The sequence below is a fragment of the Phodopus roborovskii genome, unplaced genomic scaffold (assembly GCF_943737965.1).
Source record: "Phodopus roborovskii unplaced genomic scaffold, PHOROB, whole genome shotgun sequence".
In the NCBI taxonomy this organism is placed as follows: domain Eukaryota; kingdom Metazoa; phylum Chordata; class Mammalia; order Rodentia; family Cricetidae; genus Phodopus; species Phodopus roborovskii.
Genome location: NW_026126563.1, coordinates 13303993 through 13319045, shown reverse-complemented (window position 1 = coordinate 13319045; position 15053 = coordinate 13303993). Strand labels below are relative to the sequence as shown.

The 15053-nt window shown below is 37.8% G+C and overlaps 1 protein-coding gene across 2 annotated transcripts in view; it reads right to left on the bottom strand.

Moving 5' to 3' along the window:
• Window positions 1-15053, bottom strand: part of Rock1 (Rho associated coiled-coil containing protein kinase 1) — a 94884-nt gene that overhangs the window by 11101 nt on the left and 68730 nt on the right. For both annotated transcript variants that reach the window (XM_051202007.1, XM_051202006.1), the window contains exons 20-27: window positions 14207-14391; window positions 12300-12369; window positions 10820-10914; window positions 9131-9296; window positions 8277-8370; window positions 6404-6492; window positions 3996-4184; window positions 2812-2971 (exon numbers count right to left, since the gene is read on the bottom strand). In XM_051202007.1, coding sequence (XP_051057964.1) covers window positions 2812-2971; window positions 3996-4184; window positions 6404-6492; window positions 8277-8370; window positions 9131-9296; window positions 10820-10914; window positions 12300-12369; window positions 14207-14391 — 1048 coding nt within the window. The remainder of the gene's footprint in view (window positions 1-2811; window positions 2972-3995; window positions 4185-6403; window positions 6493-8276; window positions 8371-9130; window positions 9297-10819; window positions 10915-12299; window positions 12370-14206; window positions 14392-15053) is intronic.

Below are 15053 nucleotides of genomic sequence, written 5' to 3'. Positions count from 1 at the left end.
TGAAGCCTGCCAATCAAACCACCTCATGTGTTTTGTCAGTCTGGATCACACCAACTCATCTTTTAAGTCAAATTTTCTAATTATGCTTGCTAATAAGGTATAAGCCTCTGAAAATTTAGACAAAACCAACAGCTAACAGACAAAGCTAACAGAAATGCATGAAATAAAGAAAAAGCCCTCCTCAGGATTTTGGATTAACATTAAATAGAGTCCCTTTACTTCAGAAGTATCCTGTAGCTTACAAAAAATGAGCTTATACTTTCAGTCAAAAACTAAATGACTGTTGTAACTGTCTTGGCTGTTCCCCACCCCTCTGACTTGATGTAAACTAGAGTTACCTGGGAAGAGGAACCTCAGCTAAGAAGAGCCTTTATCAGATTGCTTGGCCAAGCCTGGAGTGCTATGTATCAGGTGTGGGTGTTCATAAGGGTCAGTGGAAAGGAAGAAGTATAAAGGCACCTCAAGGATGATTTTAGCCTTTTACCTGCAGGGAGATCCACCCTCTTCATGAATTCTTTATTGTTCTCCAATTTACACCTTAGCAAGTTAATTTCCATGTCCCCAAACAGCTTAATTAAGTTTTCAAAGGGACAATGCCAAGTGCCAATTCTCGATAAGAAATACTGAAGTTTTCCAGGTTTTTTTCCAGCCAAGTTCTGCATAGGCTTTGCACCTTAATGAAGCTCTCACACACGATTCATTTATTTGAAACAGAAGGTGCTGAAGACAAAAGCCGTATTAAGGCTACCTGCCGATATCCCGGAGCCAGCTCTTACACTATAGTAAAGTTTCCTAAATTGGTAACTGATGTGGGGGGGGGGGGGAGTGGGGGCAGCTCTGTGTGAGCAGCACCATCTCTGGGCAGGCAGTCCTAGACTGCATAAGAAAGCAGGCTGAGTAAGTCCCAGGAGCGAGCCAGTGAGCAGTGCTCACGGGTGGCTTTTGCTTTCAGTTCCTGCTTCCAGGTTCCTGCCCCTACTTCCTAGAGATGGGAGATGGAGTATGTATGACCCACGAACTCTAAGTTGCTCTCCCAAAAACAAAAAAAAAAACAAAAAAAAAAAAAAACCACAAAAACTTATTGATTTAATGTCTGATTGTTTTGCCTGCATATCTGTATCTATATATCCATCTGTATCTGTCCACCTCATAAGTGCCTGACATCCACAGAGGCCAGAAGACAGTGTTGGTTCCCCAGGACTGGAGTTCACATGTGTGCTCTGAATGGAGCCAGATCCTCTTGAAGAGCCTGCCTAGTGCTCTTAAGCACTCGGCCATCTCTCCAGACCCAAGCTGCCTTTGGTCAAAAACTTTAATAATCAAAAGCCTCTAAAAGTCATATTTTGTAGTATGTTTGATCTTGAATGTCTAAATAGCCAAAAGCAGAGGTTCTTATTAACCTACAGCTACAACTTTCCAGAGGCTTAAGCTGTCTAAGAGAGGCAAACACTGAAAACCAGAGGCATCCCTGACCTTTAGAACAGCAAGTGACCCTTCTCTGCATTAACCCTCACAGAACCCTGATTTTGGGCAAGAACACACACTAAAGCATGAGGGCAAAGACACCAAGGCAAGAGGGCAGACATTGCACACGGCCCCTTGAGCACCACTTTCCTGAGCAGCAGCAACTTCAAAAGTACTTTATCAACTTCATCAAAACAGAAAGAAGTGCATTTTGTTGAAATATATTACCTGTCCAGCTTAAAAAAGTATCGTCTTATTCATGTATTACACAGGAAATATACTAACCAAATCTATTTTCCATTATCTGGTTTATAAAAAAAAAAAAAAACTGAACTAAGAATGTTGGCACCATAACATGATATAATACACACACACACACACACACACACACACACACAAATGTATATACTGTGTATATAATATAAATGCATGTTTTACTTTATCTTATTTGTGTGTGTGTGTGTGTGTGTGTGTGTGTTTCTTGCCTGCATATATATTTGTGCACCATGTACAGGCTGGGAGCCTATGTGGAAGTCAGAGGAGCATGTTGGATGCCCTAGAACTGGAGTTACAGATGGTTGTAAGCCATCATGTAGGTGCTGGGAACTGAACCTAGGTCCATTCAAAGAACAACAATGCTCTTAACCACTGGGCCACCTCTCCAGCTACACATTTCAGTATTCACTTCATTTGAACTCCAATTAACCCAAGAATGTATGTGAACCTATCTATTTATTTTATTTATGTTAACTAGGGAAAGGGAAAAAAATGACACATCAGGCATTTGCTTCTGCTCATTTTTGGTTCGTTTCCCCTCATCCTTTGCCCTCTCATAGTATCACATTTTCTCTACTTCTACAAACTTACAACTTGACAAAGACTATCGAAGGTTTCTCACTAAGACACTGCATAGGCTTTCTGCATATAGCCGCTATATAAATATCTATATATGTATATTAGCATCAAAATACATAAAGCAGGAGGCACTCATAAACCACATAGTGGTGCACACCTTTAAGCTCAGGATGGTGGGGATGTGGGGCGGAGCAGAGGCAGGCAGATCTCTTGCATTTGAGGCCAGCCTGGTCTGCTGAGCAAGTTCACAGAGAAACCATCTTGAGAAACAAAAATCATCTCATTCTCTTTAACCATCCTCAGTATATTTGAATAACCTGCTTATGACTAGTTTTATTTTACAAAATGTACCTAAGTAAACAACTGTCGTATGTCTTGGTTATTAAAAACAATTCCTTCTTAATGAGTCAAGAACAAAATGATGGAATGAAAAATGAAAAACATTTACATGACATCTGAGTAAACCCACATGAAGAACAGAATTTTTCTTACCTGGAAGGTTTCCATCAGTCTCATCAGCACTAGGAAAACTAGCAACGCTAGTTGAATCCGAAAGGTCCAAAAGTTTTGCACGCAACTGCTCAATATCACTCTCTTTGCTAGCCAATTGCATTTGAAGTTCATTTCTATGCGTACATTCTTCTAACAATTGCTATTTTTGAAAAAATACCAAGATAATAAAAAATAATCAGACTCAAATAATTTCAAATTTAATAACTGAAATGTAAATGAGTAATTAAGTGTGAAACATGCTGTACACCATGGATGTTTATTACTATGGTTGGGTTTCTTTTGAAATACAGTTAGCCAGACCCAGAACTTTTCGCTCAAGCAGGTTTCCTGCTTGCTCTAAGTATCTGGGATGTGATGCTACTAGCAGTGCCTGACAACGACCACAGATGATGTGCTGCACAAACTGGGATCTTTCCCAGTTCAATGCATTATTTATGTGTATGAATGTTTTGCCTGCCTGCATGTATGTGCACCATGTCCGTGCCTCCTGGATCCCCTGTGAGTTACCGTATGGGTGCTGGGAATCAAACCCCTGTCATCTGCAAGAGCAACAAATACTCTTAAGCACAGAGACATAGCTCCAGCCCCTCAACTTACTGTGTTAAGAAAATTTTCTTTTCTTTCTTCTTAAGTATAAGGTATTTTCTGGCTCCAAATAAATTAATCTTAAAAGAAATCTTAAAAAGAAAACTCAGGATAACATTAAAGATTGACTGTAAATGAGTCTTGAGGCCATTTTATGTTCATAACTTTGTTATTGACATGTCAAGAAGCATAAAATACTATTAGTATTTCGACTTTATAAAAGTAGATACTGAGTTGAAAAATCAGCTACTTATATCAAGATCCTCTAGCCTAAGCATCCTCAATGTAACAATGATAGCACAAACTGAAAACAAAACCCTTGAATGTCTCCCTCAAATCAGGGCATCTAATCAAGTAACTGCTAATTAGTAAAAATTACTCAAGCTGGGACAACTAAGAGTTAAGAGAGCACCTTTGAAAATTTTCAGGAAAAATGTTCGAATAAGAGCATGTATGATCAAAATGTGAATGCTATAAACTAAAATTCAAACTTTTACACAAGTGAGTCTACTTTAAGCAAGAGAGGTAAGAGGCAGAGACTGACACACGGAGGAGACGATCTGTGTGCACACACTTACCGCTTGCATGTCGTTCAGCTCCTTCTGGTGCTTCACCACCATCTGGTTAAATTTCTCTCTTTCTTGGTTAAGTTCCAGTTGTAGCTTCCTATTTTCCTTTTCTTTTTTCCTCAAATCTTGCGTATTAGCTTTCTTCCTATCAATTTTAAAGTCTTTGCGATTCATTATTTCTGCCAATTTGTTAACAGCCTGTTCAAACATTAAAATAGTACTTGTAAGGAATGTGTATATTGTACACATTCAATTTTAATGTCTATTAAAATGTATTGGTTTTCACACATATGGGTTTTTTTCTTGGTCTCTGTGTATAAACTTGTGCTTCTATGGAACAAACTAATCATGAATGGTGGTTTAGATAATTACTACTACTAATATCTTATTTAGTCCAGTGTGAGAATCAGGCTTATAAAAGAAAAATGTATTGTTTAACAGTACTGCAGTATATTACTGCATACAAGAAAGAAACAGAATTATGTTCCAAATACTATAGATGGTAAAGGAGGCAGACACATAAGTTATACAGTAGAGAGAGGTAAATGTGACGGTGCTATGGAGGCAGTAACCCTACAAAGATTCCTAGAGAAGAAAAGCTTCCTAAATTGTTTCCTTCCTTCCCTTCCCCCTCTCCTTCCTTCCTATTTATCTGCTTACCTACTTACTTATGCATCTCATTATGTAGCTGGTTGGCCTCAAACTCACAGGAATGCTGGGATTAAAGGTGTGCGCTGCTGCACTCAGTTCCACATGTTTCTTAGGAGAGTTAGGAGATAGATACACAAGGGAAACACATGAAGGAGTAAAGGCAGGGACAGCACTGTGGGTATAGGTAAAAAGGCCAGAGAGAAATCTCTTTCCTTTGGACAAGCAGGAAAGCAAGGTGATTACACATCTGATTAGGTCATATTGAAACTCCCTTCCTTTTGTCTTGTTTGTGTGCACACTCCTATGGGCACACAGGTATGTACATGTGTGTACAGAAGCCAAAGGTTGACATCATTATCTTCCTCAACCTTGTTATTTTCAAAGATTTGTTTTTAATGTGTATGAGTACTTGTTTATTCCTATGTTTGTATGTTTACCATGTGCTCATGGAGGGTAAAAGTCATGGCTTTTTCCACAGGAACATACAAAAAAAAATTGTAAGTTCCCCTCCCCAGTTAAGAGAGAAAAACCCCTAATTTAGCTCTTATCCACACTGATTAGGTTCCCTTTAGGATGAGGCACCCCTGAGTAAGTATAATAATAATTACTAATAATAAATCTAACACATATTTACTTTAAAAATAAATTCAGAAACAATTCTTTCAATCTTCTGGATGAATGGAGATACATACATACATACATATCTTTAATCCTAGCACTCAGGAGGCAAAGGCAGGCCAACCTGGTCTATAGAATAAGTTCCAGGGCAGTCAGGGTATGACACAGAGAACACAATAAACAAACAAATGAAGTTCAAAAAGTAGGTTAATAGTAAAGTTCCCCTTAGAATGAGGCACCCCTGAATAATTTAATGCATATTTAGATTAATGAATAATATACCTAACATGATTTACTTAAAATTAAAACTGCTGTTTGTCTTCAATTATTTAATTAAATTAAAAGTAGAGGAAACAATTACTGTAAAGAAAAAAACCACCAAAGCACTTAAGCACAAAGAACTACTGGCAACTTAGTAAAATGACAAGACAAACAATCCCCCTTTCCCCCCATACACATTTTCTTGAGGTAGGGTTTCATGTCAAGGCATTAGGTTTTAATGACAAAAATTAAATAAAAACTGACCTAGATACATAATCAAATGCAAAAGAAAATAATAAGTCACCATCTCTACAGTTTCTTATTCCCAAACTATCTCTCTGGCTTTTGATCTAATACATCTTTTTTTTAGGTTTCCTACTGTCAATAATAGGTTTTTAATACAGTCCTCCTTTCTTGCTGGGCAATGGTGGTGCACACCTTTAGTCCCACCACTTGGGAGACAGAGGCAGGTGGATCTCTGTGAGTTCAAGGCCAGCCTGGTCTACAGAGTTAGTTCCAGGCTAACCAGGGCTATACAGAGAAACCCTGTCTTGAAAAACAAAACAAAAACCACAAAACAACAAAAAAATTCTTTCCTGGGTGCTGGGAATGGAAGTCAGCCCCTCCACACACTAAGCAGCTGTTCTACTATTGAGCTGTGTTATCATACATTTACTAGTGAAATTACTAGACAAGTTAATTTCTTAACTGAAATTCAACGTCTCATTTAAGCCTTCTATACTTAACAGGGATTCATCTTGTCTGTTCTAATGAAAGGCTAAACCCCACGACCTTATTTAGTGAAAACAAACAAAGAACAATTATCAGTTTTCTGATTTTACCATACTGAAGTACAAACCAATGGCAAGGGCTGCTGGGACATGTACCTGAGTTTTAAGGGTCCGTTCAGTACTGATATTCTTTTCAAAGGCAACCTTAAGATTATTTATTTCTTCCTCTTTCTTCAACTTATATTCTGCCAATAAATCATGTAAAACATTATTGAAAAGCATTAAATAATTTTACCCTTTTCCAAACTAACAATGTCAATTGTTGAAATTACTAACGCTACACAGTAATACACAGTACCTTTCACTAATTTCATTAAGATAACTACTTGATTTTGTTTTAAATATATGTAGCCCAGGATGTCCTTAAACTTCCAATTCTCTTGCCTCCACCTCTCAGGTGATAGGGCTGCATGAATTTGCTTACTGTCCAGCTCACGAATATAAGTCTTAAGCCTACATAAGATAATACATGAAAACAAGCATTGAAAAAACCAAATGTAAAAAAATAACTAAAGATTAATCACAGAATTAGCTTTTATTTTTATTTGACATGGTCTCAACCAGATGGACCTGGAACTCATAGTCTGCCTCTGCCTCCTGAGTGCAGGACTTAAAGGTTTCCATCGTCATGAATGGCTACATTTATTTTTTTTTTTTATTAAAAAAAAAAAAATGGTGTGCAAAATTGCATCAGGCTCAGTTAAATGTACAAATGTTATGTGGGCACTGCATGTTTGTTTCTGACTGATATTAGATGTGTGAGTTACTATGTTCTGTGTGTCATGGTGATAGCTCAGCTGTTATATTGCAACTAGCTGCCTGGGCTCAGAATTTGCCTTTGGCCTTTTTGGCCACTGGATCTCATGTAATGCAGAGATTCATATGTCATTTGGGTATAAATAATATTAAAGTAGTTTTATGCTGTTCTACTTTTTATTAAAAAAAAAACAGCTACAGAAATCCCAATTATTTACGGTTAAAAATCTGTAACAAAAAGTTAACTTAAAACTTGTAATTCTAAATTGGAGCTGTTCTGGGAAACAACACGTGGTTTCCTGCCATCTTAACTAAACTAAGTGCAGCCATGTGGGCAGTCACCATTTTGATTAGGGTTGGGGAAGAGGGAGGTCATGTGACTTTACTGCCATCTTAATTACAAGTGATCGCTATTAAAGGAGAGGGCCTACCAAGGAGACAATAGGTCTCCAAAATATCTTGGATTTGGATGGATTTTTGTATGGTAATTCCTGTCCTGTCCTGAAAACAAGGTCTGTGAAAGACAGGATTTAAAACAATGTTGGTTTAATGGGGCATTAAAACTATACCTCCATGTATTCATGTATAGGAACACATCTTGCTGGAAGCCAGACTGCATAATATAAGAGTAATCACCTTGGTATTGATTTTAGAGACACTGAACTGTTTATACAATTAAAAATTGGTTTTGCCTTCTACAAAAGAGGCTATCAGATTCCCTGGAGTTGGAGTTACAAGGGTGCTAGAACAAAACTTGGGTCTTCTGTAAAAATAGCAAGCTCTCTTAGTGAATGAGCTATCTCTCTAGCCCTCATAGTATGGATTTAAAAACTTTTTCTTTTTTTTTTTTTTTTTTTTTTCGAGACGGGGTTTCTCTGTATTGTTTTGGAGCCTGTTCTAGAACTAGCTCTGTAGACCAGGCTGGCCTAGGAACTCACAGAGATCTGCCTACCTCTGCCTCCTGAGTGCTGGGACTTTTAAAATTAATTATCACAAACTTTTAAAAAAGACTTATTTTTATTTTATGTGCATGAGTGTCCTGCCTGAACCCATCTCATGTGTATGGCTGGTGCCCTCAGAAGCCGTAAGAAGGCATGGGATCTCTGGGAGCTGGGAATTGAACCTAGGTCTTTTGTAAGAGCACCAAGTGCTCATAACTGCTGAGCCTCCTCTCCAGCCTCACACTGTCATTTGTTAAGGAAACTCCACAAACCTTCTTCTGCTGTCCTCATCCTTTCAGTTAGCTCTTCGTTTTCTTTCCTTAGAATCTCGATATCTTTGGTTAGCATGGTGTTTGTTTCTTCAAGCTGAACAAAGCAAACAAAGGTTAAGCTACAGACTATGTTTTCATACTTAAAGCTACATCTCCTTTAAGGCACTGAGGCAGGGTCTCTATTCACTATTTTGGCTAGTCTGGCTGGCCAGGAAGCTCTCAGGATCTGCTTGTCTCTATTCCCAATGCTGTGATTACAGACAAGGTAGCCATATCCATGTTTTTATGTGGGTATTAAAGAGATTCAAACTCAGGTCCTTTGCCTCTGAGAAGTTATGTGATCTCAGCAGACTGCATTAATTCTCTAAGCCTCAGATTGACAAGATCACATAACTGCCCAGAGGCAAAGCCAGGCATGTTTACATCACAGTGCTTGCTAACTTCCAAAGAAAAGTTTCTGTAACTCCCACTGATCATGAATTACTATACAGAGTACAGTATGGACTTTAACAACAGAGAATTTGTAGGACTGGGTTTTGATCACAATGAACTATTAACAACGAGTTTCTTACCCCAGAATAGTTACTCGAATTTCAAAGAAATCTAGTCCATACAAACGCTCTTAATACAGCAAGAGAATAAAAAAGATGAGTTTAGGGTAAGCAATTACTCCAATAAATTGTAACACAGAGCTCTAGCAGGGAAAGAACCCAGTGCACTGAATAAGACTTTCTATCATTCTCAACTGTTTTAGGTAAGATAAACACAAACACAGAAGTTCACTTTATATCAGAGACATAGGTACATGTATGCACACACACTCTGATACTTTCAGATAGTAACCTATCACTTACCCGGCTAACAGTGTGATCTTTATCTGTAATCTCTTGTCTATTTCTTGAAGCAGCTTTCTTGCTTTCTTGAGTCAACTCAAAATACTGTTCTTCCAGAATTCCTCGAGCCAATTGCTCAGACTCAGCTTTTGTTTCTGCTAGATCCAACTGAGTAGAAAGAGTTTCTCTGCAACAGTTTTAAGTGAAATGAATAATCTTTAAAAAATGCAGTTCATTTATTCTCCTTACTTAATCATATAAATGACAATTATCTTGCTAGACACGGCAGCCTACATCTGTAGTTCTTTTGTTTGTTTTTTCTTCCCCAAGACAGGGTCTCTCTGTGTAACCCTGGCTGTCCTCAAACTTGAAGACCTCTGCCTCCCAAGTGCCGGTATTAAAGGCATGTAACACCACTGCCCAGCCTACACCTCTAATTCTAATAACCGAAATCTTGAGGCATAGAGATGGAGAATTCAAGGCCAGCCTTGACTACACAGTGGGATTCCATCTGGAAACAATAGACTAAACAGCACACATATAAAAAACTACACACAATTTCCTCTAAATGACAGAACCAAGCATTGTACTTCTTAAACTTCAAATCCACTACCAAGTACTCATAAAAGCAATCAATGATTGTACTTTCTTTTCTTCTTCCTTTTATTTATTTATTTATTTATTTATTTATTTATTTATTTATTTATTTATTTTGCTTTTTCGAGACAGGGTTTCTCTGTATAGCTTTGTTTGGAACCTGCCCTGGAATTTGCTCTGTAGACCAAGTTCGAGGCTGGCCTTGAACTCAGAGATCTGCCTGCCTCTGCCTCCCAAGTGCTGGGACTAAAGGCATGCGCCACTAATGCCCAGCAAGATTGTACTTTCTTAAGCCATTTACTTTTAGAAAAATAGAATTTGCTGTGGTTCTGGAACATAAGACAGCAAGGCAAAGTTGAAAAGCCACTGGTTGACCAGGAGGTCAGATTCAAGACACTATCTACATTATTAGCCATGCCATTTCTACTGGGCAAGTTCCTTACATTTTCTCTGTGAACTGAGAGGGTTATACTATATGATCTTTAAGTAATTCACGAGATTATGAAAACATACAGATTCAAACTACTGTGAACTATCCAGAAATACTAGAAAGTACACTCTGAAGCTTTTCAGAATTGCCTGAGTGTGGTGGCCACGCCTAGAATTGTACCATTTGCAAAGGAGGTGGAGGCAGCAGGACTGATTAGGGCCAGCCTCGGGTACAAGAGATTCTGTCTCAAACAAACTTTCAGAACTGACACTTACACCGGGACTAGATTACTTTCATTTGTCTATTTGTTCCAAAGATCCTCTCTTGGCCATGTGTAGACTTCCTCAATTTTTGTAGGTTCTCAGTAAATTTGGGGAATGAATTATCTCTAAATATGACCACTACTGCCTACTCCTCTTCTTTTTTGTTTTTTAAAAAATTATTTATTTTATTTATGTAATGAGTGTTTTACCGGCATGTTTTACTGCATGTTCTGGAGACAATGTTGGTCAGAAGAGAAAACCAGATGCTCTCAAACTAGAATCTTAAGGTAGATTAGTCTGATTTGCTATTAATTAGCCCAATAAATTAGCCCCATCAGAGTGATGACACCTCTACTCCCCATCTTTCAACTTAAACTTATGAATGCCTTGCTGTTCTGTTCCAAAGCAAAATGGACATACTTTTCACTTTGCAGCTCCTGTATTTTCCTTAAATTTTCTCTGTTTTTTTCTTCAATTTCTTCTTTAAGTTCCTTTACCTGGGTTTTATAAAGTGTCTGTGAAAACAAATGTTAAGAATGAAATATTTATGGTGAGTTCAGCAGCGATTTTTTTTTTAAATTAATTTTGTGAGCATTGGTGTTTTGCCTGCATGTATATCTGTGTGATGGTGTCAGATCCTTTGGAGCTAGAATTACACATAGAGTTGTGAGCCACCATGTGGGTGCTGGGAATTGAACTGGGTCCTCTAGAAGAGCTGACTGTGCTCTTACTAACTGTTGAACCATCTCTATACCCCCAACTTAACTTGTTTGAACTTTTAAGATAATTTAAAGAAATTGCTGGGGTTGGAGAGAGTGTTCAGTGGTTAAGAGCACTGGCTATTCTTCCAGAGGATCTGGGTTCAATTCCCAGAACCCACATAGTGGCTCACAACTACCTGTAACTCCAGCTCCAGGGGATTCAATACACTCACACAAACATACACGCAGACAAAATACCAATGCACACAAAATAAAAATAAACCATTAAAAACAAACAAACAAACAGCCAGGTGGCGGCAGCAAACACCTTTAATCCCAGTACTCTGGAGCACAGGCAGGCAGATCTCTGTGAGTTCAAGGCCAGCCTGGTCTACAGAGTTTCAAGACAGACAGAGTTGAAACCCTGTTTCAAAAAAAAAAAAAAAAAAAAAAAGCAAACTATAGACTGAGCTAAACAGGAAAAATATCTTAGGCATTGGTTATTTCTACAACCTAAACATGCTCATGAGCACACATATTAGTTACTGATTATAGGCAAGCAAAGTCTCTAACAAAGTCTTTTAAAATTTTTTTTCCTTACTTTTTTTGATAGGCATTAAGAGCTTAGACTAGGCTAGAATCCCCTAAGTAACCCATGCTATACTGGAACTCAAGAACCCCACCCCACCCTAATTTAGTCTCCTGGGCATCAGGCATGCATTTCCATGTCCGGCAACCAAATTTTTGTTTGAGACAAGATCTTACTCTGTAGCTCTGGCTAGCCTCGATCCACCTGTCTCTGCATCCAAAGCACTGTGATTAAAGGCCTGCATCACCATGCCCAGCTATCAAAAGTTTTATTTATGGCTATAATTTGGTAGTAATTAATTGCTGGAAAACTGCACAAAAAGCCCCTCCCCTTCACAATTTAAACCAAAAATGAACCTTGAAAAGACATATAATTTTCAAAAAAACTGTTAAATTTCAAGCCAGCCAGTGGTAGCACACTCCTAACCCCAGCACTTGCGAGGCAGAAGAAAGTGGATCTCTGTGAGTTTGAGGTCAGCCTGGTCTCCAGAGTAAGTTCCAGGACAGGTAGGGGCTATACAGAGAAACCCTGTCTTGAAAAACCAAAAACCTCTTAAGTTTCTTGTCTAAGTCAGTTTTTAGAGGCTGTATTAAAAATGACTTTCACTTACAGAGAAATACTGCTCAGCTTCAAGTTGATCTTGTAACTCTCGCATCTGCCCCTCATTTCCTCTGTATTGCCTAAGACAAAAGAAAATCAGCAATCATTTTTCATACTTATGATGGGTTTCATTTAAGTTGCTAAAAAACAAAAGGTTTGATACAATAACTTCTGTAAGAGAAATATTTCAGCATCATGTCATTTTTCTAGCTCATCTGGTGAGGCCACACTGCCCGCCTCCATCTTGCACCCCATAAAATGATGCCGTGCGAAGCATAGGCCCCTTGGTAATGGAGGCTTTCTTCAGAAGCACATTAACTGTGGATCTCTCTAAACCATAAAAATGACATAAAAAAATGCCGCTGCTGTGGTTTGTTTCTCCACTGTAAATATTTGTGGAAAAAAGACAGAAGTACACTTTACACGCACAAGGTCACAGGAATGTACTTTAAGTGTTTTGTGTAGTAAACAATTAAAACAGACATCATCATACATTATTTAAAGAAAAACAAGGTGTAATATATTTTGGAAATCAAACACAAGAAGGGGTATAAAATAATTACACAGGAAATATAAAAGGAAAAGAATAGCAATAAACTGGTAAGGAGAGACAAAATATGCTATCACACACAGTAAACACACCTTACAGGAAACAGACTCAAATACGTAGGAACAAAAAAGAACTCAAACCCAGATTTTCAAAAGTTAGTAATTTATCCCAGGCTGCTAGGCTTTAATACTGGACAGAAATTGTTTTGTAGTTTAGTTAACAGAAAATACGTTATAAATGTCCATTGAGTGCTGACAGTTGCTTGGGGGAAAATGTGTCAGTGTCATTTTTACGGTTTGGAGAGATCCACAGTTAATGTGCTTCTGAGGAAAGCCTCCATTACCAAGGGGCCTCGTTTTATGGGGTACAAGGTGGAGGCAGGCAGTGTGGCCTCACCCAGATTAGCTAGAAAAATGACATGATACTGAAATATTTTTCTTAGAGAAGTTACTTTATCAGTGGCATGTATATTAACTGGTAAAAATGAGGCTTCTAAATGAAGAAAAGAAATCTGCCAATATAAATCCAACTTAATAAAAACGGACAACTTATCACAATGAAACTGGCATAATGAGGTAGTGGTGGCTCACACCTTTAATCCTAGCACTCGGGAAGCAGAGGCAGGCGGATCTCTGGATTCAAGGCCTACAGAATGAGTTCCAAGATAACCAGGGCTACGCAGAGAAACCCTGCCTTCTCAGGGGTAAGAGGGTGGGGTGAAGACACAAACAAAACACAAAAGCAACAAAATGGGTCTACAAGTATGATAACAGATTTGGCAAAAATAAAATCACAACTTGATATAAGGAATACCCATCTTTCCTATCACTTTAAATCAGGATCATGACACCCTGCCTTTTTCTTCATCTCAGGTAAGTAGGCACATGACATCTCAACAGTAATAGGAAAATAAAAAAGACTCTAACTCTGAGATGAACCAAAGAAGCAAAACAAGCCTCACCCCAAGATTATGTATATCTAATTGTAATCTCCAAACTAAAGCCATCTGGAACACTTCTTCTCAAATAGGGCAGCCTTCATTTTTGTATGCTAGTCAGGAGAGATGTAATGATATTTATAGATATGTACAGATATGAAAATCATGAATAGACTGACTGTAAAGCCAGAAGCTTTACTAATCTATGCTTCTCCCTTTAAATACCTGCAATTTTAAGTTAATATGCAGGTCCTTTTAAAGATTGAACTTCCTTGCAAAACTTCTTTGCAACTAAATTCTTTTATCACACAAAAATAATTAAATAAAAACATTTGGTCTTCTATTTCACAAAATTTGAGGTCATCTGAACACACAAAATATCAAATACTTATAGGGCAAAGAAACACTAAAAGATACTTTTAAAACTTACTTTGTAAGCTGAGCAAACTCAAATTCTAACAATCTTTTTGCTTCCAATAAAGTATTTATTTCCTGTTTCATCTGTTTTTCTAACCCTTTTAAATTGTCTGCTTCAAATGCTTGAGTCTTCAATTCACTCTGTAACAATAGCCGTTTATTTGATTCCTGTTCCAGCTGAAGTGTGAGATTCTTAACCTATGAATAGAAAAACGATTGGCATCTTAATCATTTTAGTAGCTTATTAGATATTTGAAAGGATACTAATTAAATCTCGAGAACATTATTATCTCTTGCACTATTCTAATTTGTCCTTGTGTCTATCACTGAATATTTACAAGAGTGAAAATAGTATCTAAATTTTAAATATGAAATCAATGAGAGAAAGACAAACCTTAATTTCAGCTAGTCTGAAAATTTTGGAAAATGATGGTTAAAAGTCATGTGTGAGCAGACATTCCAAGTGGGTACTTGAACTTAGCCATTCACCACAAATATTGATGTGCTCTATTTTATATGATCCTAAAACTTAGAAAATAGTTAATATTAAGTACTTATTAGTGTAGGAGCCAATGAGCTAAAAATTCTTGCAGCAGTGTACAACATGTTCCTTCTGCTGTCTGCAAGGTAATTATCACAGAGGTCACCAAATAGCACAAGCTCCTTCACCTCCGTCTTGTACAGGCACTCCTCCACTCTGTCCCTTCCCTGGGCAGTTTGACACTACAGCATGCTCACTCAGACTTAGTGAATAATCTTAAAATGTTCTATTCTTCAGTTCCCAAATACCCTTAGCAAGGCTTCCCTTAATTTTTTATAGAGTCACACATATGTTCCTTAAAAGTATGCAGGTCATACCT